The 26,943-nt window shown below is 33.1% G+C and overlaps 3 protein-coding genes across 3 annotated transcripts; 2 read left to right on the forward strand and 1 right to left on the reverse strand.

Moving 5' to 3' along the window:
- The first annotated feature begins 6,237 nt into the window (after positions 1–6,237).
- LOC118031070 (CBS domain-containing protein CBSCBSPB3) lies at positions 6,238–13,972 on the forward strand. The gene is made up of 14 exons (XM_035035363.2): positions 6,238–6,632; positions 6,789–6,957; positions 7,049–7,181; positions 7,942–8,112; positions 8,550–8,628; positions 8,727–8,840; positions 8,985–9,051; positions 9,936–10,041; positions 10,113–10,171; positions 11,004–11,110; positions 11,191–11,315; positions 11,886–11,968; positions 12,066–12,155; positions 13,372–13,972. Exons 1-14 carry the CDS (start codon positions 6,448–6,450, stop codon positions 13,549–13,551), a joined length of 1,668 nt encoding a protein of 555 aa, XP_034891254.1. The 5' UTR covers positions 6,238–6,447; the 3' UTR covers positions 13,552–13,972.
- A 3,135-nt stretch (positions 13,973–17,107) lies between these two features.
- Positions 17,108–18,643, forward strand: LOC118031090 (uncharacterized protein At4g08330, chloroplastic). Its single transcript, XM_035035379.2, has 2 exons — positions 17,108–17,260; positions 17,940–18,643. The coding sequence occupies exons 1-2, from the start codon at positions 17,169–17,171 to the stop codon at positions 18,337–18,339; spliced, it is 492 nt and encodes a 163-aa protein (XP_034891270.1). The 5' UTR covers positions 17,108–17,168; the 3' UTR covers positions 18,340–18,643.
- Positions 18,611–26,943, reverse strand: LOC118031082 (uncharacterized). Its single transcript, XM_035035367.2, has 10 exons — positions 26,482–26,943; positions 26,137–26,257; positions 24,501–24,586; positions 23,346–23,754; positions 23,147–23,247; positions 22,554–22,620; positions 21,380–21,607; positions 20,278–20,736; positions 19,664–19,736; positions 18,611–19,102 (listed from the first exon to the last, which is right to left on the reverse strand). The coding sequence occupies exons 1-10, from the start codon at positions 26,862–26,864 to the stop codon at positions 18,879–18,881; spliced, it is 2,151 nt and encodes a 716-aa protein (XP_034891258.1). The 5' UTR covers positions 26,865–26,943; the 3' UTR covers positions 18,611–18,878.

Raw genomic sequence — 26,943 nt, forward strand, 5'->3', positions numbered from 1 at the left:
CTTGATTTAATTTTTTTAATTAAATCATGCTTCTTCTTTGTTTTTTTTTTTTTTTTGGTAATATTGTTGCTTTGGAACTTGTTATTAAAACCGGTGTACACCTGTCATTTTTTAAAAAAAAATGACTAGATAAAAAATTAAGAGAGTGTTTAAACTAAAATCAATTAAAAAATCGAATTAAAAGATTTAAAAGCTAGTCACCCAAATCAAATTTAGTAACAATATCATATAATTCTACATGATCTAAAACTTTTGTTCCTTTTTTTTTTTAGTTATTATGAACTAGTTCAAATTGGATTCGTGGTTATTTCAATATTATTTGATATAATGATTCAATTGTGTTTAAAATTTTTTAGATATTTTTAGTTTTAAATTAATCTTCTATGTTTTTTTAGGATTGTTTAATATATTAATATTAAAAATAATTTTTTTAAAAATAAAAAGTATATATTTTAATATATTTCTAAAAAAAACATTTTAAAAATTAATCTCTCCAAACATACCCTCCGTGAGTCCTCGCATTCGACAAATTTAGGCAGAAGGGTAACGTGAACCAAAACCTTCTTCCTATGTAGGTAATGCCTACGGGCTTTGAGGTCAGATGACAAGACACTCTTGGATTCTCGTGACTTCGGATTTCGTTTTCGTTTTCAAAATTCTTGTCATCGGAAGCTGGAAAATCGCCCCGCCTGAACCACTTTGGTTGAATTTTTTAATTTAATCCGTGAAGGTATATTAACGGTGCTATAAAATATTAAAAATATATTAATTTTAAAATATATTAAAATAATTTTCTTAGACTTTTTTTATTTTTAATATTAATATATTAAAAATATGTAAAATATATTTTTTAAATATTTTTTCAAGTCAATTTATTAAAAAACAATTAAAAATAGAATCGGAAGTAATGAGGAACATCCCCTTGTTAATTTGTTAAAATGACTTCATGATTCTGCAATTTGGTTTTTAAGAAATCACTTTTCAATTTTTTTTTTATTTATCATTAAAAAAATTGATCAACATAAAAATACTTTTCAGTTAAAATTTTTTTTTATTTGGTTTCCAGAAAAAAGTGTTTTCCTGAAAAATTTGAACGGAAAACACTTTCCAGAAGTTATGAAAAAATTAGAAATGTTATATTATTTGTTGATTATATCAAATTTGATCCTCAAACTTTTGATTGTATATATATTTTGTTTTGAGTATTTATTTTTTAATTTTATCTCTTAAAATTTATTTTTTTATATTAACTTTGTTCCTTATTTTTATAATTGTTATTTGCTTTTTTCTTATTATTTTTTTATTAAAATTTTTCATCTATCAAATTTGATTTTTATTCTTTTGATTGTTACTTATTTGATTTGAAATAATTTATGAAATGTTAATTATTATTATTTTAATCTCTTCAATTTTTTATTTTTTTTTAGACTTGATCTTTATTATTTAATTATTATTTATTTTATTTGAGATAGTTTATGAAATTATATATTTTTTTTCAATTTCATTCTCATGTAATTTTTTAATTTGTAAGATTTATTTCTTATTATTTTAATAATCTTGAGAAAAATAAAATATTAATAAGTTATTTTCCAGTTCATTTTCCATAATATAACTAAATACTGGAAAGTGTTTTCCAACTTATTTTCCATTATACTACCAAACATCAACAAAATAATTTACTTTTTTATAATTTATTTTTTTTAAAAAAAACTATTTTTCAATAAAATAAACGACTTTAGCATGGACTTTTAATCCACTTTATCATAGCGACATGTTAAGCATAGTAAACATATGTCCATGTGGCATCTAAGTTATGTCATGCAACCATTAAAACTTGATGTCACATGAATTCTGAGGTTTTTTTTTTTTTTAATGAGAAATGATTAAAAAAAAAGAGAGTAAAGAAAGTGAAAAGAAAAATCACAACTCGATGCTTTTTATATATATTGTTCCAATAATATATTTTAGCATGATTCTCTTTCAATTAGATAAAATTTTAAAACAGATGAATTGACATCTAAAGCATGATTATAATCCTATTTGGTTTTATATTTATCCCTTTCCTTCTTTCATTAGTCTCCCATCCATTGAACATCTACCCATTCATGTGCTACTGCATAGTGCATGGTCGCGAAGCTTTGGTGATCCACGGATGTGAGATGAGATGATATTATTTTAAGAAATTAAAGTAGCTTTGGTTGCTGTCAATTGATAGGAAAATACAGAAAATAAAGCCAGAAAAATAAAAAAAAAAAAACAAAGATATGATTATGTTTGATATTAATGTACAATAAAAAAAATATTTGTCTTTGTATAGTACTTGATTATGATGGACAACAAAAATATTAAAAAATATATTTCATCTTTAATATGTATTGTTATCAAATTTACATATTAAAAAATATAGATATTTTTTTTTTACTTTAATTTTAATTTATATTAAATGTTGAAATTAATAATATTATAGTAGTCCTGGTTGTAAAACCAAGATTGACCTATTAGGTTGACTTGAAATAGGGCTGACACGATACATGAACTAATCCGAGTTTAAAAAACCAGAAGAATGATTGGTTCAAGCTAACTCCGTCAAAAACCCGAGTTGATCCAAGATAAAACAGCTCGTTGTTTTTTGAAGTTTATTTTTGTTTAATACAAGGCTGTTTTGATTATTATATTTTTAAAAAAATTGATCAACCAAGTTGACATGAACCTTGTCTCGGGTGGACTTCCTAAATCGGGTCTTAAAACTATAATAATAACCATTTTTATTCTTGTGTTGACCCTTCTAATATATGACATGGGTCTTGCCTCAAATCGAGTTTAAAAAATATAATAATAATTATTTTTATCTTTATACTGACCTGGATCAATAATCAACTCTATTAGTGACCCAAAACCTTGATCCGGATCAACCTTTTATTTTCACACTAACTTAGGTCAGTCTGACTCGTAATCTAAGCTTCGATTAGTGACTCGATCTTTGTTTCGAATCGATCTCGAATTAGTTTTTAAGACTATAGCAATGATTATTTTTATAATTAAATGTGTTTTTTAATAATTTTTAAATTAAAGTTTTTTTGTAATGATGCTTTAGAAATAAAAAAAAATAGTAAATATTATCTTTTAATGCATGTACTCCTTGTAATAAATGTTTATATTTGATATTGGAGTCAATTTAAACTACTCCCCAGGTCAGGGGCACATTATTTTATATCATATAACATTACAGTTATAATTATAATTGTATAAAAAAAAAACTAAAGCTAACAGTGGATTTAATGTTTATTCTATTGTGTACTACTTGTTTGAAACGTGGATTGTTAAATTGTAGTCCGTGGTGATGTTTTTTTTTTTTTACCATTCTTGTCCTTGGAAAAATTACACAATACACTATTATTGAACTTTATTTTTTATTTTTATTTATTATTCCTTGTTATGTTGGCATATTTTATGTTATAGGATTTATTTTGATTTACATGTTCTAGTATATTTGAGGTGCCATGAATTTTTTGAAAATAAAATCAAGGTTGATATTACAAGATGGAGTTTTTAGTAATGGTTAAAAGACCTAAAACAACAAAGATTAAAATTAACATAAAAAAACACACAATCCTTCATGCTTTCACAAAATTAACACAAAATAACTAATATGTTTCTTGAAAAAAAATATTTTTTTAATTCAAACTGTGGAAGATTTTACAATATGTTCTTCTAATTGTCATCCTTGTTATTTAATAAATCATGTTTCTAAAAAAAAAAAACATTTCACGACCAAAACAAAAAAAGTTGTATAAATAAAAAATAATCTCAACTAGAAAAATTCATTTTCGTTCATTATTTTCTTATAAATATTTATTTTAATTACAATGTAATTAAATAAAACTAGATTTTGAAGATTGATTGATGCATTATAGCCTAGTTTAATCTAAATCAAGATCAGGAACATAGACATGAAATCGATGCTGATGAATTTTGACACAAAGCATCGAAGTTCAGTACATAGAAAGATCGGGCAAAAAGTTTTTTGTCCTCTCCCAGGAGAAAAGCCTTTTTTATATTTTATTTATATTTTTCGGCAGATTTCATGAACAGCAAAAAGAGGAATGGAGGCAAATTATTGGATCTGTGGCTCTTTTTGTCAATGGTGCTGACGTGACGTGCAGGCATGATGCATCATTGAAGTTCGATCTTCTTCTTGTAGGTCCCACTTATTAATTGTATCTATTTAATTCATATTTTCAAAATGAGATTTTAATGCTGTGAATTTTGATGCGTTGTGTCACTGTGACCAGACGCCATGTCGTGGGGTTGTCTTATTCTTCCAGTAAAATATGATTTTTGTATACCATAAACATAAACGTGTTTACAAATAATTTTGATACGTTGTCTCATTGTAACTGGACGCCATGTCGTGGGGTTGTCTTATTTTTCCAGAAAAAAATGATTTTTTTATGCCATAAACATAAACGTGCTTATATATACATACTCACGCAACTCGAGTTAAAAATTTGAATAAATTATAATTAGATGTAAAACAAAAGGTGCATGGATGGCAATTAATGTGTTTAAATGCATGGTTGTGCATTGTTATATAAATAAATGAATATACATTGAGTAAATAGTAGATTTAAATCTTAATAAATGATAAGAACATTGAAAAGTATAAATGATGTTGAATTTCGTAAATTTACTTTGTTGTTAATTTGTAAATACGTGCTGGATAGGAGTAGAGATATGATTCATATGTTGATTTGGCATATTTATAATGGTTTGTAAATCTTGTTAATATAAGAAAGATTACAGAAGCTAAACAAGGAGTAGGAGGGGTCAAATATTTTTAGGTTATAGGTAGATGTTCAACACTTAAATAACTAATTTAAATTAAATATTGTGCATTAGTGTTATAAGTTTTATTGTATATACGACTCCGAAAAAAATGAAAACAAAAAAGTAAATAGGGGAAATCTTGACTATAATGACATTCTGCATTATGGACTCAATATAAAATAGGCCTGGGCTTCTCATGTCTTGAGTTTCAATAGGCCCACATAACTTTATTCCTCATGCCTTTTAATTTATTTATTTGTGAACAAAAAAAAAAAAAAACAAGATAAATCATGGATGCCAAAAAAATGTCGAGTGTTTACACGTGGCGTGGATATCACGCCTCATGTCCGAGTAATGGGCCACCAATACCATTCGTTTCTCAGCAAAAGCCTCACGAATTTTAAATTCAAATTTCAGATAAAAACTTGTTGTGGCCCCTGAATTTGTAGAACAATCCATCTTCCACCATATTTTTTATTTCTTGCCAATTCTCTCCATAATCGAGAAAATACAGGCCAAAGCAAACAAATTTATAACGTTCCAATTTTTGTCAATTTTGTACATAAAAGATTGGTAAATTTGACTTTTATTTTAGAAATCCCAATAAAAGTTAGCTTAAATGATTCCATAAATTGATGAAAATCCATAAATTTATATATTTTTTTATGGTATGGGTATCATTGAATAAGTTTACATATTAACTAAAATTAAACTTCCTTTTTCTATCTTATTTTAAGTATTATTTTTTTATGGTAAGAAATATTATTAAATAAAATTGTATATTAAGTAAAACCAAGTCATTATTTTTATCTGATTTAAAAAATGCAATGTCATATTAGTGTAAATATCAAGATAATATTTAAAATTGTGATAGTAATTGATTTTTAAAATGTTTTCACTAAAAATATGTTATAATATTATTTTTTTTATTTTTATTTTTTACACTAGTACATAAAAAAATTCAAAAATATAAAAAATAATTTAAAATAAAAATAAAAAATCCAAAAAAACTCAAAATTTTTTTTTTGAATGCAAAAATAAACAAATTTTAAATTTAAAGTTCAAACTCAAAAATTTAAAAGGACTAAGTGTTGGTTTGAGAATCATTTATTTTTATTTTTTTTAAAAACTCCTCTGTATTTTTATTCAAAAATATAATTTTAGAAAGCGTGATAATCCATAAAAATTGCTATTGAAATCCCTTCCATACATGACTTTATAATTATTTTTAAAAATCATAATTTGTAATATTTAAAAACGCTTAACCACAGCTTTTCGAAATGAAGAAGGACGGAACACTTGAGTAAAATTGACTTGACTGTACAAGTATAGGGTGTGAAACAGAAATTATCTTTTATTAGAACACATTATTAATTAACAATTATTAATCTCCATTTATTTTTGAACAAGGGTCAGCTGAGGTGGGAATATTTTTGTCAACTCGTTCTTCTGTTCTATTCTATCGTTCGTCTTCCACCTCAAACCCCCCAATCAATTCAAAACCAAGAGGGAGAGAGGGCCAAAACCCTAAACTCTCTCTCTCTTGGATTTTGTTTTTCGATTTCGGCTTGCCCTGGATTAATCAACCTGGTCAAAACCCTAATTTGATTCAATTGGAAGATGAACAGTCAAATGGGTCCTCCTCCTCCAAAGAGAACCGGTTTGACCCAAAAACGAGGCCCATCCACAGCCAGGAAATTATCATCCTCATCGCCGTCTCTGGCTTCTGAGAATGGCGGCACAACAACCACCAACATCTCCCAACTCGGCAACTCCTCCAAGCCCTCCTCTCCTAACGCTCCATCGTAGGTTCCATAATTGAATTACTGATTTCACTATTTTATTTTCATTGAGTTTTTTTAATCTTTGGTAATTGATGTTTGTGAATTGTAATTTAATTAGATAGGTAAAATTAATTAAATATTTAATTGTTAATTGGAATGATTAATTGTTTTGTGGAGGTCTGTGGGAGGGGAAAGGACAGTGAAGAAACTGAAGTTATCGAAAGCACTAACAATCCCGGAGGGAACCACAGTATTTGATGCTTGTAGGAGAATGGCAGCTCGTCGTGTCAATGCTGTTTTATTGACTGATGCTAATGCTTTGCTTTCTGGGATTGTTACCGACAAGGTTCATTTTTGCATATGTTGTCGTGTTCTATTGTTTGTTTCCATGTTATTTGTGAGGGATAGTGTTTTGATGTTTTTGTTATTGCGGGTAGGACATTTCGGCAAGAGTAATCGCGGAGGGGTTGAGGCCGGAGCAAACAATAGTGTCAAAGATTATGACAAGAAATCCTATTTTTGTCACATCGGATTCATTAGCCATCGAAGCGCTACAGAAGATGGTGCAGGGTTAGCTTCTCTTTTTAATGCCTGGTTTATTTCTGTGTGATTGAAAGTGATTATGCTACTCAAGGTCATCAAAAGGCCATAACTTGCTGAGGTGGGGTTTGGGAGTTAGAATTTGGAGACTCCTCAGCAATTTCGCTTTAAAACAGCTACTTGAATTTTAAATTTTGTTGGCGGTGAAGAGTAAACTGTTATCACATGTTAATTTGTTTTTGATCCTACTAGGTTGTGCATGAAACAATTTAGGAAAATTCTTGTATCTGAAGTTGATGTGCATGAGTCTTGTTACATTGGTGTTGGAGCTTGGTGAATGAGGAAGATAGTTTTTCATTATTATAGTATGAGCAGATGGGAAAGAGTCTGAATTGCATGGCTGGGAGAAATAATGGAGAAAGAATCGATCTATAATGTGAATTCTAAGAATTTTAGCCCATGGTATTTCTTTGATGGGGTAATATACAAGGTTTTGTTGTTGAGATTTCTGTATTTGTCAGTAGAACTTGTCATTTAGAATCTTATGCTTACAATATAGATGTTTGCTGGAGTGGAAGTGGTCGGGTAATCTAGGAGTTCAGAAGTGTAGGGTTTGTTGCTGGTTGAAATGGGCATGGCATGTCCTTCTTGTGATAAACCACAAAAAAATGGGCATAGTTGTATGTGAATTTTCAGCATTGACGCTGCAGACTGTTTTTACACACACTCCTTGTTGTGACCAATCAAGTGCAATTATTTAGCAGCATCATAGTTGTGTTTTGGTCAACAGGCAAGTTCAGGCACCTCCCTGTAGTGGAGAATGGTGAAGTTATTGCATTGCTGGATATAACAAGGTGCCTCTATGATGCTATATCTAGAATGGAGAAGGCTGCTGAGCAGGGGAGTGCCATCGCTGCTGCTGTTGAAGGGGTGGAGCGTCAGTGGGGAAACAATTTTACTGGTGTGTGGTTGTTACTCTTTGCTGTTCTTATTATTAGCATTAGCAACAACATATGAAAATGCTCATTTTCTCTTCTTGCATGCTTTTATAAATTTCTTATTGCTTTTGCTGTTGTTGTGAAGTGCTCAATGTTATACATATCTTATTAATCTTTATGGCAGAAAGGGAAAAAAAAATCAATTTAACATTCACTTGCCACTCTGCATTTAAAATTGCTTTCCATTCGTGAATGTTTGAATTTCCTTTCCAAGGAAGCAAGGACTTATGCAAAAATAATAGTAAATGAATGAATGCACAACAAAATAGATATTTGTTATATATAACAATGTACTATGTAATGTAGTTTCTTTCTTAAGTATTTGTCTTTCCTTTTCCTTTAAATGTGTCTATTCATATTTTGTCTGACACTTTCCTCTACCTGTCATCTTCCATTTCAGCTCCATATGCTTTCATAGAAACTCTGAGGGAGCGGATGTTCAAGCCTTCCTTGTCAACAATTATTGGTGAACAGTCAAAGTAACCTTTTTATCTTCTTGTTCTGAGTACAGCTTTTGTTTTGAGATAGTGGAGGGTGTACTTGTGTTACCAATTCTTGTAGCTTTACATGCTTCCAGGGTTGCAATTGCTTCACCATCAGATCCTGTCTATGCTGCTACAAAAAAGATGCGGGAGTTGCGGGTTAATTCAGTTATTGTTGCGACCGGGAACAAAATTCAGGGGATACTCACGTACTTATTTTTCTTACCCGGATTTTTCTTTACACAATTGTTTCTGGAACATTTTTGATGCCTGTAATATGAGATCCAGTGTTGCTTTTTTTCTTTTTTGATGTCTGTGGTGTCGTTCTCAGTTTTTATGCTGCTCTGCTGCAGTTCAAAGGATATTCTCATGCGAGTTGTGGCACAGAATCTTTCTCCTGAGTTGACTCTTGTGGAAAAGGTTTGTTGTGAAAGCCATATACGCTGTTATTTCTTATTTGGCACTTTGTTGTATGGTTTTAACTCTTCAGTTGTGCTAGAAGGTTAAATTTGTTAGATCATCTAAGCTGTAATTCCGCTAGCTGCCACCATTGTTGTGGATGAATAAAAGAACAATGCATGGGAGATTATTTGTTTATTCATCAACCTGTTTAACTTTTTTTATAAAGATGGTAGCTATTTAAGCTTCATATAATGTTTCATTCTGTCCCTGGTATGAAAGTAACCATGGAGAGGATTAATGCTATTTATGGGGAATTCCTGATTCTGATTTCTTATGTATAATTAATGATGCATGATTCTGACTGAAAAACAAATTGTTGGCTCACCAGTATTGTTTTATCTATGAGAAGTACCCAGCTGCACATAATTGCTTTTGGTGACTCGTAATTTGTCATCCCGTTGTTATCATTTAGATTTTGTATTTGGTTGTATGTCCGTGGAAAGTTAATGGTTTTATGACTTGCTTCTTTTGCACTGCCAACAATTGATATTTTTTTTGCCATATTTGAAGTTACGTATAATATCCACATCAATTTTTCTTGATATGTGTTTTTCCCCTTCTGCACATTTCCTCTTCATTTCTTAATCTGGTGACACAGGTATTGTGGCCGGTCCCTTTTCTTCAGCTTTTTAGCTAGGTTCCTTACCTTCCATTTCATTGTGGGGGAACTTTCATTTTCTCTTTTGCCCAACATTGGCCTTATATTGAATGCACAAACCTACATTTCACGTTTTCTCAATGAATCCTTTGATGTAACTTGCATATTGTAATAAGAGCTTGGATTATTTTGAGAGTTGTTGGTGCCTTGCATTATTTCTCTGATATTTTTATTAATGCTTCAGGTAATGACACTGAACCCTGAATGTGTGACATTGGAAACAACAATTCTCGATGCATTACATGTAATGCATGATGGGAAGTTTTTGCATCTTCCTGTTGTGGATAAGGGTGAGTGTATCTTCAATCCTCAAAACTGTTTACTTTCTTTTCAAGTAATCTAATTAACATTTGTTGGGCAGATGGGTCTGTTGCTGCATGTTTAGATGTTCTGCAGATAACTCACGCAGCAATTTCCTTGGTAACTTCATTTCTTACACAGCTTGTAGTAATGATATGTATTCCAGAGTGGGGGTAAAACATTTTGAGATTTGGAGATGTGTGCTCAAACTTTATATCAAGTAGAAATATTTTGTCGCCCATAGATAAAGCAAATTTTTGGACCATGAAATGCCTTTTTCCTTGCCTTTTCTTCATTTCCAATTGAAGCACTAGTTCAGTCAAGAAACTTGAGTGAGTAAAAAACCATTTACCAACTCTCAAGCACCAGGCCGTGGAATGTAAGTTGATAACCATGTCTTAGTGATCATGTCACTGTTTTGTTGTATAGCTTAGTAAACCACCATTCTTCGAACATTTTGATTGTTTGTTTATTAAGCTTAATGGTTACAACTTCAACATTGTGAAGTGCACAATGTCAACATTAATACAGCTGCTTGCTGTTTTCATCTCCTTCATGTGCATTTTTAATCTTATAGACATTCAAGAAAGAGCTTCCTGCATTCCTACCTTTGAACCTTCTTCAATCCCTATTTTTTGTCTGTGACACTTGGCACTGGATGACTGAATGCAATGTGCAAGTTTCTTTGAGTGCTTGGAAGTACATCACTGTAGTCCCTAGCATGCCCTTGGTTGGACCAGTGCCAACACGTGCTCATCATGTTGTTCAAGAAAGATTACCAGATAAAGCCATTTTTCACATTATGGCTGCTAAATGAATATTATAAATTAGATAAATTTCTTATTTAGAGATGCTACTGAAGCACAGATAAGCTCTATTGTCAATTTTTTCTTATGTTGTATTTTGTTTTCATTCTTTCAAAACTCAACTTGCCCATTTGAAACTTTACAAGGTTGAAAGTAGCTCTGGAGCTGTTAATGACGTGGCCAACACAATGATGCAAAAGTTCTGGGATTCTGCTCTTGCTTTAGAACCAGCAGATGATTATGACACCCAAAGGTCTTCCTAACGCTCATACTTTGATGTTACCCTGGGACTTATTTGTTTCTGTAACTAAACCTACAAGGTGTTGTTTTCAGTGAAATGTCTGCACTAATGGCATCAGATGCGACAGAACTGGGAAGGTATCCATCTCTTGGTCTTGGAAATTCATTTGCCTTCAAATTTCAGGATCTAAAAGGCCGAGTACATCGACTCAACTGTGGTAAGTGTTCGTTAACAATAATGTTGTTGAGAATGTGTCATTTCTGAACTAAACAAATTTTGTATTTTACTTTTGCTCACAAACTGCAGGCACACTTTGGAATGATTTTTGATATATACTAAGAAATTATGGACAAAGAGCATGTTAACTAAAAAAAAATAATGAAATTCACCATCGCATGCAGTCTCCTTGCTTCAGCTAAATGTGAGGTTAAATTACAGCATGTTTTTACTTCACGGGGAAATGGGAATATGTTAAGCTTTTGGCATGGATTTCATGATTGAAATGATGATGTGCTTTTTAATTGTTGTGTAGACTCTTAGCTGGTGAGACTTGATTTGAATGTTATTTTATATGCTAATATAGATCGACATTTAACCATATTTAGGGTCCTGTATGATAGTGATGTGAAAAACACAAAGATTAAGATTTTAATTGTGTTTGGTATTACGATGAAACAGTGTTATAGAAAAGAGCATGTTAACTTGATGTTTTGGTGACTGTATCTTTTAAAAGTTATCCAATAAAACCCAAAGTAAATCTTATATTTCCTTTACCTTTCTTTTTCAGGCACTGAGAATTTAAATGAGCTTCTTTCTACTGTCTTGCAAAGGATTGGTGCTGATAATGAGCAAGACCGACCCCAACTTTTGGTAAGATAGGCTTATAATTATATGAATGCAATATGTATCCTGTATTGCCATTTATCTTCTTGACTATATTTAGCAAATTTTAATTCCTTTTTTGCAGTATGAAGATGATGAAGGTGATAAAGTTTTGCTTGCAACTGATGGTGATCTCATTGGTGCTGTTAACCATGCTAGATCAGGGGGTCTGAAGGTAATATTTTGCCAATAGTATTATATTTAGATTTGGGTATTAATATCTAGTGGAATAATACATTTGCTAGATTTTTCAAAGTGGCACAGCTCTAAGTGTTTAGGTGTTCTTTCCACTTCTGCTGTGATGCTGAAGACCCATTCAGTTGTAGATAACAAGAACAAAGCTTTTATCCCAGACTAGTTGGGTTGCCTATATGGATCCTCTACACCATCCAGGTTGATCATAAACCAAGTCTGCCTCAATATCGAGAGATTTTAGATCATTGTATACTGTTTCCATCCATGTTATCTTGGGTCTCTCTCCTCCTTTTCCCTCCTTCCACTGTCAACCCACTTAGTTGTAGATTGAAAAAAGAAAAAAAAGTGGAGCTTGTTAGTGAAAAGGTCACTTGCATAATCAATATTGTGTATGTATGTGCATGTCAGACTAGGAAAATAAATCTTTGTTTCATTAGCTTATTGCCTGGATCGAATCTAAGGGAAGCCAGGGGTGACTTTGCCCTCCCTAAAGTTTTGAAGAAGTCCAAAATACCCCTTGTCATTAAAAACTTTTCAAATAAATCCTAAAGAATGGCCACCCCAAAATAGATTTTTTATATTTTTACCCTCCCAATTGTGAAAGTCTGGATCCGTCCTTGTTTATGGCTAAGTACAGGTGCTCCTGTTAAAGTTGGAGTGATGTCATCACAATACTTATGCTTGATAACATTTTAATGCATTTTGTCTGCAATGTAGTAGTCATTGTGTCATTTTGTCCACGTAAATTGTGAGTGCTGTAATAACAGATACAAACTGTGTTTGGTATGTGTCGCAAAGCTACAATGTGAAAATTTTAAAAGGTATATAACTATGGAGTAGCCTTTAAATGACAAAGGATTCATGTGTGAACCGGGTCTTTATGGTTCAAGTTAGGACTCTGATGAGCTCATATGATTTAAAATGGTAGGATTTTTGTTTATTTTGATCATGATGGGTTCAGACTTCAGACAATTATGGAAATCCTTTTTTTTTTTTTTGAAAAAAAAAAGTAAAGATTACATCTTATGTTATCTGCTATTTTGGTTTTGATTATTCTCCTTCTGTTTTCTTTTGTCATTGTATCGTTGTTGTTGTATTTGAAAATATATGATATGCAAGTCAGATTATGCGAGTAGTCTTAATTTGTCATTTTCAGGGTACTCAATCTCTCTGCCCTTCTTTGTCTCTCTTCTCAGGTTTTAAGGCTGCATCTTGACTATTATGATCCAAGTCATCAAACAACATCACCATCGAGTACAACTACAACTACCACCCAGAGAGCTGGATTGGTGTCTCTCCGCTCTGGCATCATGGCAGCTGGTGTTGTTTTAGCAGGCATTGCCGTGGTCGTGTACTTAAAGCGCGCAAAATTGTGAGATTTTGTTGAGTCCTGTAAATGAGAAGTATATGCTTAGAGGACTTTTGGAGTTGGTCCACTGGGGGGTTCTAACAACATTTGAAGATATCTGTTGACCAGAGCTTGAAGGAAAACTGAAGGTTAAACGTGATTTTTGTTCAATTAGAAAGAGGCGGAAGTGTATTCTTATCTTGCATATGCACCGAATGCTGGGTACACAGAAGCACTAAAGTGATGATAGGGTATGTCAATATTATATCCTGATGACATTCCAATTGCACTGCAATTTTTGCTCGGGAACCTCAACAGCTAAAAGCTAGATCTTGTATTAAGTTGTGGACACGATACTTCATCACTGTGTTTATGTTTGTTACCTACAAACATTGTTCAATCAAATTCCTCTTACCTAACAACGGAAAAGATGAAATAGTTTCTCATTATTTGCTGACGCTGCAACAGTTGCAAAGTGAATTTATAACTTCCTGTCTGGTTTTCGCATGGCATATAAAATCCCTTTTTACGTAGTTAAGTTACAGAAAAACGCTGCAACAGGTGCCAATCATAAGCTTCTTTTACCCTCTTTTTTTTATTAAATAAATAAATCTAATGATGGAATCGACTCGTTATGCCTTGGAAATCTGAAGAAATCTGAAATCTATGTTAAACAGTGGTTTATTTGCAAAGTATACAAATGAAAAGAGGGGCATTCATCATTGTTCCATACCATGTCTAAGGCTTCCAAGTTCCGAGTGCCTTTTATTTCTTCGAGTAATTTATTTAGCTGGTTTGTCTACAAGTTATGGATCTTTCTCCGCTTTTGTTAATAGTAAGGGTGGGCATGAATAATGATAAAAATTTATATATATATATATATAAAAAATACTGACTTGAGATATAAAACAACAATTAAAAAAAAAACCAGTCTGGTACTGTTTTAGAATTTGAAATCTAAAAAAACCACACTGAAACTACAGAAAACAGAATTTCTTTAATAAGAAAAATTAAAAAAGCCCATGCTTATTACATCAAAGTCGGGTCAATTAAAAAACCCATGGATTAAATCAATTTTTTTTAAAAAGAAAACAGAACCAAACTATTCAGTATGAACCGGTTGTTAGATTTTTTAAAAAACGGGTTTGGTTAGATTTTTATTTATTTGTTCAAATTGAAGCAAACCAACCGATGTTGACATCAGATAACTCTTCTTTTGGTTTTACTCATGGACGACATTTTAGTTGGTAGTTCCAAGTTTCTGAGAGTTTAGTTGGGGCTAAAATTCATTAATGGTAAAGCATTGCGGTTTCGTTTTTCTTCACACAATTTTTTTTCGGGCACAGTGCCTTTTTAATGCGCTTGCCTGTTAAAATCTCTCCTTAACAAGCAATTGTTCAAGAAGAAGTCCTGCATACTTGCCTTCCAAGTTGATTTCTAACTGAATTAACTAACACTAATTACTTCAACTAACTGTAATAGCCTAACCAGTCTTCTCACTGCTTCTTATAGTCTCTGCATCTATCACACGGAAATTAAGAATCTATATTGAAATCAAGAAATTGCCTTGCTAATTCCTCTACCTCGTCCCAGGTGGCATCTTCTTGAAATATATTCTATCATTGTATCAAACCCTTCACTACTGCACGGTTACCCTTTTTCATCGAACTTCTTGTCAAAGATGGCTACTGGACTAACTTTGATTTTGCCATCCTCATCTGTCATTGGAATTGCAGAGATTGTAACCCTCTGCTTGGGTAATGAATCGCAACACCTTCTAGCAATTTGATGAAGTTTAGCTTGCATGATTCTGTACCATTATTATATGAGGAATTTATTTCAAATGGATTACATGGATGATTTAACATATATATATTATATAACTAATGAGATCTCATATAAGTTCAAGAGAAGGTTTGGTCTCTAATTAGAATAACAATTTTAAAAAATTATAACTTTTGATCCGATTGTTAGATCGTGTTTAAATTTTTACAGGAATTTCTGGAAACCGTATATTTATAGAATTGCTAATTGTTGGATCTTCGGATTTTAAAAATCTCGTTTCGGGGCTTTAGTTTTGATAATTTTTGTGATTTTTCTTGTTATTTTAGGACTATATGCTTTTTTTCTTTGTAAGTTTTATTTTGTTTTCTAGTTAAGGTAAATTTTTACTCTATTTAAAACTTTGTAAATCTCCTAAAGAGGAGGATTTGAGGATTGTTATTCTAAAGAAAATAAAACCTAAGAATTTAAAATTCACATTTATAATCCTTTCTGCTTATTAAAATTTCTTTGTTTTTTTTTTTATTGTTAAAGTCGTCGTCATTAATTTTTACCTGCATTTCAATTCCAGCTTACAAGCTGCTTCTCCCACCTTCTGAATATATCTTGCAAGGTAAGGTTGAAGTTTCAAGTAAACCAAATCTCCTACTTAAAATACTATTTTTGTCCTTGTTTAATTGTCTCTAGCTCTATTGAGTTGTAATTATAGCCACTAATCCATACTCATCCTTCTTTGAATGACTTCTTCCGAGGTTGCTACTAAAGTTGTTGTTGTAGAATTAACCTTTGCATTACAAGTAGGATAACCACATTCAATGCTTGAAAAGAGCTTGTCCTTGTAACTAAGTGATAACTTAAATTGTACCACCTTTAGGTTTGAGATAGCCAATTGCTCGGGTTGTTCATGGTCACATATTTTTGATAGGTTTCAAGATATTGGTTTTCTATTTTGTATATTCATTAGTTTGAATTATAACATCGTAAGTTTAAAATAATCAATTATGATATGTGTTATTTAAAAATAACGATGTGCTCACTTACTTGTATTTCATTACTAGTTTTAAAATTGATTTTCATGATATCTATAAATTTATCTCATCGAGATATTTTTGATAATATTAAATATATCATTATTAGACCTTCGATTTCTGAAATCTCATTTATATATGTTTTTTTTTCTCTCTCTCTCTTCTCTTGTTTTTTTTTTTTTTTGTGCCATATCATCTTTTTTTTCTTTTTTCTATTGTATCTTTATAAAACATGCATATTGATATATATAATTTCAGTGATATTAAGAATGTTATCATGGAAGCTCCAATCAATGACATCACATTCATTCATTGATTTTTTTTTTGTTTCTTATGCCATGGCATCTCTTTTACTAGCCATTGAATTTATTTTTTCCATGCTTATTGCATCTTTGTAAAATATGCATAGACTTTTGTACGTATATATATAAATTCTAGGAAAAACAGGCATGCATGCAAGAAGAAAAATTAAATTGACTAGTTTTGCAGGTAGCAACCGCGCAACACATCTAGTTATGTAGGTGGTACTTGTACATATTGACTATTATACTAATTTAAAAATTAATTTTTCAATTTTACTAGTTTGGAAAATAATTTTTTTTAATCTATGAAAAAACTCATGAGTTACCGTTCACATTGGATCTGAAAAGAGGAAGGTACACATGGGATTGGAGGGACCCTACACATGAGATTGGAGGGACCCTCTTCTAGTGACCGTTGCACCGATTCTTTTCTTTCTTTTAAAAACACAAGCAAATAAGATTTTGAGGAGCCACATTGAAGCTCTTCTTTGTCTTAACTGGACACAAACTCGCTTTCTTTCACGGCATTGAAGATGGGCAGTGCAGACTTAGACAACAAGATTCAAGATTTTGAGTGCCCTTCTTCTTCTCCATTGTCTCTCAGTCTCCCTCACGTTAACTACAGGTCTCTTTCTTGCTCTCACTTATACTATCTTTTGTATTCCTATTCTTGGTTGATTGATGATAAAAAAAATATTATATTGGCAGTCCATTGATGGATCATACTGGTGTCTAAATCTTTTGTCATGAAAAAACTAAAAGTTAAATCAAGAATGAAAATTTTATGACGTTTGCAATTGTGGGGTTGGACTTTTTTTTCCTCTTTCTTGAGTTGATGTTTTTGTCTTTGAGCTATTTAGTCTGAACCAACCCAGTACCAATTCCGTTCAATGCATGTTCTTTAAAATGTGGCTGCTAGCCTGCTTCTGCTGCTGTTTTTGAATTGGTTCAAGAAAGTTTTCAAGATGGAATCATGGATTGGGTTTAGATGTGTGTTCATTTCTTCGAAAAAGAAAGAAAAGGTTACTTGCCTTGGAAAATAATTTGAATGCTAAGTCATGATCTTCTTAACTAGACATCATTCAGCAGAAGGTTTCTGAATCAGCATTTGTGACCCACTCAAGCTTGAACAAGGATTTTGTTTGTTCTTCAAACATATCTCTGTATGATGGCTGCTTCTGCTTCTGCTTCTTCTTTTTCTTTTTAATGTTATAGTCTTTTAATTTTAGTAGTAGAGCTGGAACAAAACCAGTAGCAGAGATGTAGATACTAAATTCCGGTGGTTTTACTTTGTTCTTTTGCAGCTGCGGTTCTTGTGGGTATCAGTTAAACTTGAACTCTTGCAACCGGAACACTCCAGATATTGGAGTTAATTACAAGAAATCCATAAAGAAAGGAAGTATTTCATTCTTCAGCATTGATGAAACCAGGTTCACTCAAATTGAAGAACTTCGATGTGCACCATACTTCAATTCCATGCGTTCCTGGGGTTTATTCCAGCGAAGAACCAAGCTTCTTTGTTACAAATGTGGAAATCATCTTGGGATTGCTTACAAAGAGAATAATACCTCTTCCTCCCCTCTCAGATTGGGGAAATGTCGATCAGATTTGATCTCTTGGGATGGGATTTCTGATGCCAGAATTTATGTTATCAAGATACGTTCCTTGCAGCCTGCTTCTACTGAGGACTATAGTTTGAGCTGAGCAGTGTCTGATGCTTTCATGTTGGTGCAGAAGTGCAGCAATTTACATACTGATACAGATAAAAGGGGAGTTGCAGTGCACTTGTGCACTTGGAAGCTTTGATTTGGAACTCTTATATGCTCTTTCTGTCTTTTTTCTTGATGTTTGAGGGCTAAGAGCAGCTTGTGAATTCTATAATTCGGGGTCTAGTAGCAGCCGTGTCTGTTATCAGTTATTTTTTGTATTGTTTTATAGTTCGTGCATAAAAGTGTGATGCAATAAGTTTTGAACAGAGAATACAAACGTTCCAGCAGTTACAGTCTGATTTCCTTCCTTGTAGTTATTGGTCTCATTGTTCAAGAACCCTAGACATTTGTGACTTCCATTTTCCATTGCTACCTCATTGTTTCCAGGGAGGAGCAAGGTAAAGGATTTGGTTCTGGAGTTTCCTATCACTACCCTAACATCATTAAAAAAAGGACCACATATCTGGTTATCGAAGGAATTCTCTGGCAAAACGACGCTTAAAAACAGAGGGAGATTAATAGAAGATTACATAATTAATCAACCCAATTAATGTCCAAATCTTTAAATTTCATGAGCCATTTTTGTGTATCCTGAGAGTCTTCACCTTCAGCATGAGTACTAGATGCCACGTTATCAATTTTCCTATCCTTGATAGAATTTGCCTGTCTATTGGGGTGCCTCACCTTGAGAGCCAAGAGACGAGAAACTTCATGAAGTCCTCCCCATTTCTCCAAAGCTCGTGCAATGTCATATCGCCCTGCACAAGTTTTGTTTGGTAACTATAATATGAAAAAGTAAAACAAAACAGAAAATAGAGAACAAGAAAAATCATGCCACACAATTCTAGAATTAGAATCCAGTCTTTATAGGACAGAAATAATAGCATGTCCCAGGTCGAGTCTGTTCCGACTGTGTTCATAAAAAAAAGGAGCTATTTACATTGTGCTGTTTGTCAGGTTTATAAACTTCCATACAAGCAGGGTTGGCAAGGGGGCAAGGATAATTTTTGCATTGTCTAAGGACACGTGCGGTAAACTATTGTACTTCAATGCCAGCTTGACATCAAAGTTTTGAGGCAACTACAAATACATTTTGGTTTAGATAGAAGTAGAATTTCTGAATTCGCAAAGTTTCTTTGATGGATACTGCAGAGTTTGTTTACTATATAAGGAAAGATTAGAAGCAGTTCCTAAATCATATGTACCGTTTCCCACAAATCTGTTCAGGATAGAATCTTAACATGTTGCTATCGAGAAGCAACCTCCGGCTTGATATGACAAGAAAGGTATCACAACAAGAAATTGATATGTAATTTTACCTGCACGCTCAAAAGATTTTCTACTTGGCATGAATGAAGGGTCCATTCCCCAACTCCTTTGGAACCGACTAATCTGCAAATTAACTTCAGCAAATTAACTTCTGCAAGTCTATAACACATGCACATATGCATAATTTTTTTAGCTTTTTTTTTAATCAAATTTAGTTAGATTGCTTGCTTTCAAATGTCAAAACAAAACCACGTCGAGAGCATTTTAATTACCATTAAGACGGAAAAAGCAACCAAATCTGTACTTTGTATCTGTCCTTAAATGCATATTGCATATGGGTGCAGGGCACACTACACAAACATGCAAATACACCAGATTTATATTTAAATGTTGAATTCCTACAAAACTTTGTTGCGAACAAAGTACAGATGAAAAGTGTCAATTTTTGCCCACCAAAGATTTACTGAACAATGATGGAACGTGGAAATAATTTTGCAATGAAAAATTCTTCTGGGAATTCTTTCTCGCCCCTTCCTCCTACTAGTAGACAAACAGATAGCTTCACTGTGCATAAAGATACAATGCTAGAGAATTGAAACACTATCAAAGCTGGAAAATTAGCTAATGAAAATAGACACCAGAGTAAAATGAAGATCTATTCTACCTCTTCCTGTAAATTCTCAAGGTTGTCCCAGTATCCCTTTGGTTTACGGTGCTTGTATGCAAGGGAGAGATTCATTAATGTCGCAATCCTTCGAAATCCACCCCTTCGTGTTATGGCCTTCTCAATATCTACTCTACCATGCAAACGAAGCTGCTTTCTCATGGGCATAAATCCTTCCTGCCCATGTTCTGAAATGAACTTCAGCAGCTCAGATTTAAGAACATCAATATCTCGTTGCAATCCCGGGACCCTGGGTCTTTGTTTAAGTGAATTTGGGTTACTGACATCAGAAACCTGCTGAACTGCCATACTGTGCTCGTAATAACTGTCACCTCTGGATGAATCCAATTCCTTCAAATATTGTCCATGTTCTTCTGTTTCCAAAGTGTTGTTGGATTCCCTTTTCTCAATATAGTCTCGAATTGCACATAAATTTGAGGGGAGATCTTCATATATAACCTGAAAGAATAATGTTCACATCTACCAGTATTTCTTGTGCAAAGTTCATAGTAACCACTTTCACAACACATTCCAAAGAAGTGCCAAATTTCACTACATGTGATTAAGTTTCTAACAAATTTTCTCATATTATAAACTTAAAACAATTTCTGATGAAAATTCAAAGCCTCCACTGAGATTTGAAGTTTGAACAGTATTCAAATATATGTATCCTTTAACCACTAGTGCGACTACCAAAAAACAATAATGGCGCCACCAGAATGATGCTATCAAATAATTCCAACATTTTCATGAAGCTTCCAGCATTTCAAGTGACAAGTTAGATTATGTATCCGTGGCTGTTATTCCACAAATGAATCATTCGAAATGAAATATTTACACCCTAAGTTCTGGAAAAAAAAAGAAAGAAAAGAGAACTCAATTTCACGAGGAAGTCCAAAGTTACTCTAAATCTAACCAAGAAGTCTACTTTGTGGGACAAAAAGTACATTGATCAGTAAGGAAAAAGCCTTTAGATCTATACACATTCATTATCATGCCCCAACTGAAACCCGGAGATCTACATCCAAAATCTAAATAAGCCAAGGGGAGAGCCAAAATACAGTTAAAAATGTCTAAAGCCAGATTGAATATATTTCAATACCTCTTCCATAAGAGCTTCAGAAAGGAATGTATCTCTGTGCATTTTGGACTCCACATTATATTTCAGTAGCGTGTGGTGGCTTCCTAATTGCTCTAGAATCCACTTTCCTTGAAATGAATCGAAGTCCCCTTCTACCTGCTCAAAACTGATTTCCTGTTCAAGGTGTTCACATAAATCTAGAACAACACTTGCATGAAGTACCATATACAATAGGCCCTTACATCCTTCCTGCAAACAGGGAAAATGTGAAGCATTACAATTTTGCTTTGCCAAATGTTGGCCATAAACCTTACATAAGTAAACAACCAAAAGCATTGATTGCTGCTCTATTGAATGGTAGCGGATATTTTCAAAACAGCTAACAATACAACAGTGGAAAGTCTAAAGTCTATTAATTTGATGATCTATGGTTAATTGATTGTATGAATTGATAACAAATTATAATAGTTTCTAAACAGTCCTGTCAGACCCTTCATCGCATGCATCCTTTCAACTCAATCCAGGAAGGTACAGGGTATAAAGGAGCAGCATCGAGTATAGAAACAATGCATTAGAAGAAACTAACTACTACATCAAAAAGTAGAAGCATTTACTCCTTGATCACAACCCCATTTCTTCAGTTGAAATTAGAGATGGGACTTTGGACCCACAATAAATTTAGATCGGTTTCTAATTCTTGCTTTAGTCAAAGAACATGCAATGGAGCCTTTTTGTGGTTCCGTTGAAAATATTAATCTTTCACACTTATGCAAAGGCTCAGAATATGTAAAAATTGCATTGCAACTCTAAAAAGGGGTGTTGCATATATGTGAAATTACCAGCACGTGAGAAGTATCAGAGCACTTCCACAAATTTTAAAAATTTGTATTTTTTTTATAGATATCTGATATGTTAATGATTAATAAATGCTTCACCCCTCTAGAAATAATTCAGCTCACAAGGATGCATAATTTGTCACTTCCATCCCCACGTATATCAGGCAGAACTCTGACATAAGGCCACTCATACCTTACTGATCTCCATACCCTTTATTAATGAAACTGGATTTGGTGGGAATCCAACACTTCATAAGTATATATATCTCCAGGAACAGAACCTATCTAGCCAGAGAATGAAAGAATCGAGTTTAATCCAGGAATGGAAATATCCTGGCAAATAAAGATCCTGCTCTTACCTGAAGAATGCGAACTTTATTGTTTTCTCGAGATAAAATCTTACTGATGGCTAAGTTTGGAACAAACCTGCATTGAGAACATGATTATTGAATTTTGAAAGCAAGAAAAGGGTAACATGATCTCCTGATTCAAGATTTACAAAAATCTGTAACAAAACTAAAGTTACTGTAAATGAAGTTAATAATCTAAGGTGCTCATAGCAAGTCCAGTCCTTCCTCTCACAAATGAATACCTTCACATTATTTTTTTCACACCTTATCTAGCTAAGAACCTCTATCATATTTTCCTTGGATTTAAGTGAATTCATCAAGTGTGTTTATCATAAAGGTCTAGTTAGGTTGCTGCAATACATTAGCTAATTTAGTCAATTATATTTGTGCTTGTTTATTCAGGAGTGATAAATTGCAAACATAACCCTAATAAAGCCTTGAATGACTTGTGATTACCAATCCTAACAAAAAAGGATTAAGTCTTGCTTGGTGGTAATAGAACAAGTAAAAGAAGCATCTAGTTTAAGAGTTTGCAGGTTCACATGCTCAATCTATCTTTCAAGAATTGTATAAATACTTGACTAGATACATGAAAGGCTTACTCGGGAAGACTCTCATAAGCAGTCAAAACATTCCAAACTTCACGAACAGGAGCTTTTACAGTTATGCTAGCAAACACACAGCGATGAACCCCTCCATTTTCCTTCATCCCAAAATCACTTTATCAGCAACTGCTAAAACAAAAGTGACTCTCTCTGGAAGAGGAAAACCATAAAACAGTAACCAGAGTAAATCAGTTACCAATAGGCCATCATATCTGCGCAGATGAACTTCATCCACCATGCAACGCCTGTCCAATCTGCAAGCTTTTCCAAGCACCCCCCAGTTATTGTTCAAATCATTTGAAGGTGGCAGCATGGGACCAAAAGTTGAGCTGGGATAACTCTGTTTTAAATCTTCAGTTGACAGTTTATCCTTCTCACGAAAAGCACCATCCAAAACCATTCCAGGAGAAGTAGATGCAGTCATGGATGTCTCACTCTCTGTAATTCCTGTCTTCTGGTTCCCCTCAAAATCTCTCTCTGCCCGACAAGCCAAGGCTCGAAGATTTACAGGAAGATCTGATCCAATAATCCTCTCCAGAAAAATAGCTGGAAAGTTGTATCGTGGCATCACATTAACTTCATATGACAATGTTGTTGTTCCATGCCTGCAAATAAAGAGAAAGGGTGATCAAGAAAGGAAAACAGAAAAGACAATAGAAAACTGAAATTTTTTTCATGCAATCGCTGATAATGCACTCTTACAGTCTATGGCAAAGCAAAAAAGACACCAACTTCTTTTCTTCTTTTCTCTCCTCTTTCTTTGGCAGCTTTATGATGCCTACTAAACTTGGTTACTAGTTATTCTCGGATGCAAAATTCTTCTTTCTTGTGCTCATCCATTTACCATCAGAAAAACTACCTTAAAAACCCAAGAAAACAAGAGATGGTTTTCAGAGTTCTTGTCAGAGCGAGCATTCAAAAAAGAGTATTAATTCCAGTTTATCTATCCATGTTGTTTCCTTATGGCATACCCACCAGTTACACAAGGACACACCTATTTTCATATCCTTAACCAGAAACTAATCTTAGAACACAACAAAGACAGAAACTACCACTACTTCTGACAACAATACACAGCTCAAGAGAAAATCTGAAAGAAAGTCACTCTACCAATTTCTATCTAGCTTCATATGGTAAGGCAATAAATATAAACTTGCAACCATTTTGTTTCAGATCTTTCTTGATTCAAGACGTACTCCTTAAGCAACAACCAATCCCCAACTAGAAACAAAAAGAAAATGATGGTTTGCATGGCTAAATAAAGCATATTTAAATACAGATCAGGCTATAGAGAGAACGGCTAATAAAATAAGTTCAATGCTAGGTTTCTATATCGTGTTTATGGATCTACCTTGTCCCAGATCTCAATGACCATTTGCCTTCGAACTTTTTAAAATCCCCATCAACCATTGAAAAGTGTAGTTCACGATTATTGGCCTGAACCCAAATAGATGATTTATGAAAACAAATCTCACATGAAACTTACACATGCAACATATGAGAAAAAGGCATTCACAGGATGAAACTTTCTCGGATCTTCATCTTAAATAAGAGAAAAGGTAGACCCATGCAGTTTAACTCAAAAGCCAACACACCAAGATATCGCCATCAACCATGGAAAAGCTCGGAGGTGAATATGTGCCTGAGTTGTAGAACTCATCCAAAAGGTTTCAAAATGAGAAGCAACTACACATATATGAATTAACAACTGAGAATATTATTTGAAATTACAAGATTAGAAAAACTAAAATGTATAATTGATAAATAAATTTAACAGCCATTGGTAGGATGAAAACTCCAAAGAAATGCAAGTAGAAGTTGAATCATGCAGTTTAATTATTCCATTAAAACAACCAAGAAAATCCATGAGTTCCTTTCCAGACCAGAAAAAGAGATGAGCATTACTACCATAATGCACTGAAAGGAAAAAGCATTACTTATCATGAGATCCAATGAAGAGCTTATGGCAACTTAGAAATTTAATGTATTTGAAGAAAGAAGGTAATCGCATCTAGCGAACAACTTTGGAAAGTTGAATTTTAACATCTGAATATATCAAATCATGCTTGATTTGACACTCAGTAAGTATGGTAGCTCTTCTAATAGTTAGCAATTGCATAGACTTTCATGTCTTACAAGAAGTACAGAATTGAAGTAGCAAGTGGTTAAAATACCATGTCAGCTACAACAAAGAGTAGATGAGAAACATGATGAGCAAAATTCACAATACAATGATTCCGCCAAACCAACTCATTGATTAAATGTTCGAAAAAGACGAGGGGAAGTACTAGAAAGACTCCCAAAAAAATTTGCAAAGTAGCACAGCTGAATATATATATATAACATGATTCAACTGATCGTGCTGCTCCTTAAAAAAGCAACAAAAAAAATATATATTGTGAAGGTGGCGTTGTTCCCATCAGCGCAACCTTCACAATTTTTATTTATTTATTTTTGAAGGTTGCGCTACACTAATAGCATAACTTTCACTTTTTTTTTTTCAAAATGTTGAGGGTTGCACCACTCCTAATAGTGCAAACTTACGCTATTGGGAGTTGCACAACCTATTAAATTTTAAATGGTTGCAACCAAATTTTATTTCGGAAAAACTGTATTTGAATTTTTTTTATGTTTTTAGATTGTATATCTTTTAGATTATTTTGATATGATAGTATCAAGAATAATTTTTTAAAAATAAAAAATATTTATTTTAATATATTTTTAAGTAAAAAACACTTTAAAAAAACCATCAATACCAAACTATTATAAACCCTAAAACGTGCTATTTCCTTTTTTCCAGCTTAGATACTTTGCAATATTTTTTTTCCGCAAGTGCTATTTTGAAAAGAAAAGAAAAACACTCGAATTACAAAAATAGTAGCAAGTTTATTGTTTTTTATTCTCTTTTGTACGCAAGAATAGTCAAGTGACAACCATTAGGGATAATTCTACAATGGCATTGAAAAGTGGCCTATGAAGGAGCTTACTGAATGGGGAAATTCTTGGAGATCCAAGACAACACGAGCTTCAATGTGCCAATAGAGTGCCCTTTGCAATCCTCTCTGCTCTAACCATACCCTCCCAGGATGTGGGCAAGGGATTCTCCCACTGCACAAAATCAATAAAAAACAAACAACTTTCTTATCATACCAATCCCTCTCCATTAACAACAATGTCCAACACCAATGTGCATTCAGTCCAGCAATACTCTCCCCTGTAGTGCAGGAGCGGTGGGCAGGACTCAATTTCAACCCCTATTCTTTCTACCTCAATAACCAAAAATCTCAGAAAAAAAAAAGAGTTTGGTGGCAATATTATAGGCTCAACATTACCTGCAAACAAGATTTGGAATAAAATCAGCAAGTCGCTCGTAATCAGTGAGAGAATTCCAGACTGATTGAATGTCAGCATAGACTAATATCTGTGCCTTAATTCTTCTTTCTCGCCAAGAAATAACTTCCACTTCACAATGCACCTTCCTTTCTCCTTCTCCTTCCTCTCCTTCCTCTTTCTGGGACTTCTTCTCTCTTTGACTTGCCTTTGTGGTTGTGGTGCTCCATTTCAGCCCCCCAACGGAAGAAGAAGAACATGACACCGCTGTGCTTCTATGAGATGGCCGGTACTTAGCTTGTGAACTTGGTAGGTATCTTTTAAGCGTAATTTGATGAGATGGGTTGGTTTCAAAATTGAAGCTTGAAGCTTTGCAAGTGATCATGGGGAGTGTGAGACTCAGAGATTACACAGAGAGATAAAAAAAATAAAAGAAGAGGCCTTAGCTCTCTGAAAAGAAGTTT

This window comes from Populus alba, chromosome 5 (genome assembly GCF_005239225.2).
Source record: "Populus alba chromosome 5, ASM523922v2, whole genome shotgun sequence".
NCBI lineage: Eukaryota > Viridiplantae > Streptophyta > Magnoliopsida > Malpighiales > Salicaceae > Populus > Populus alba.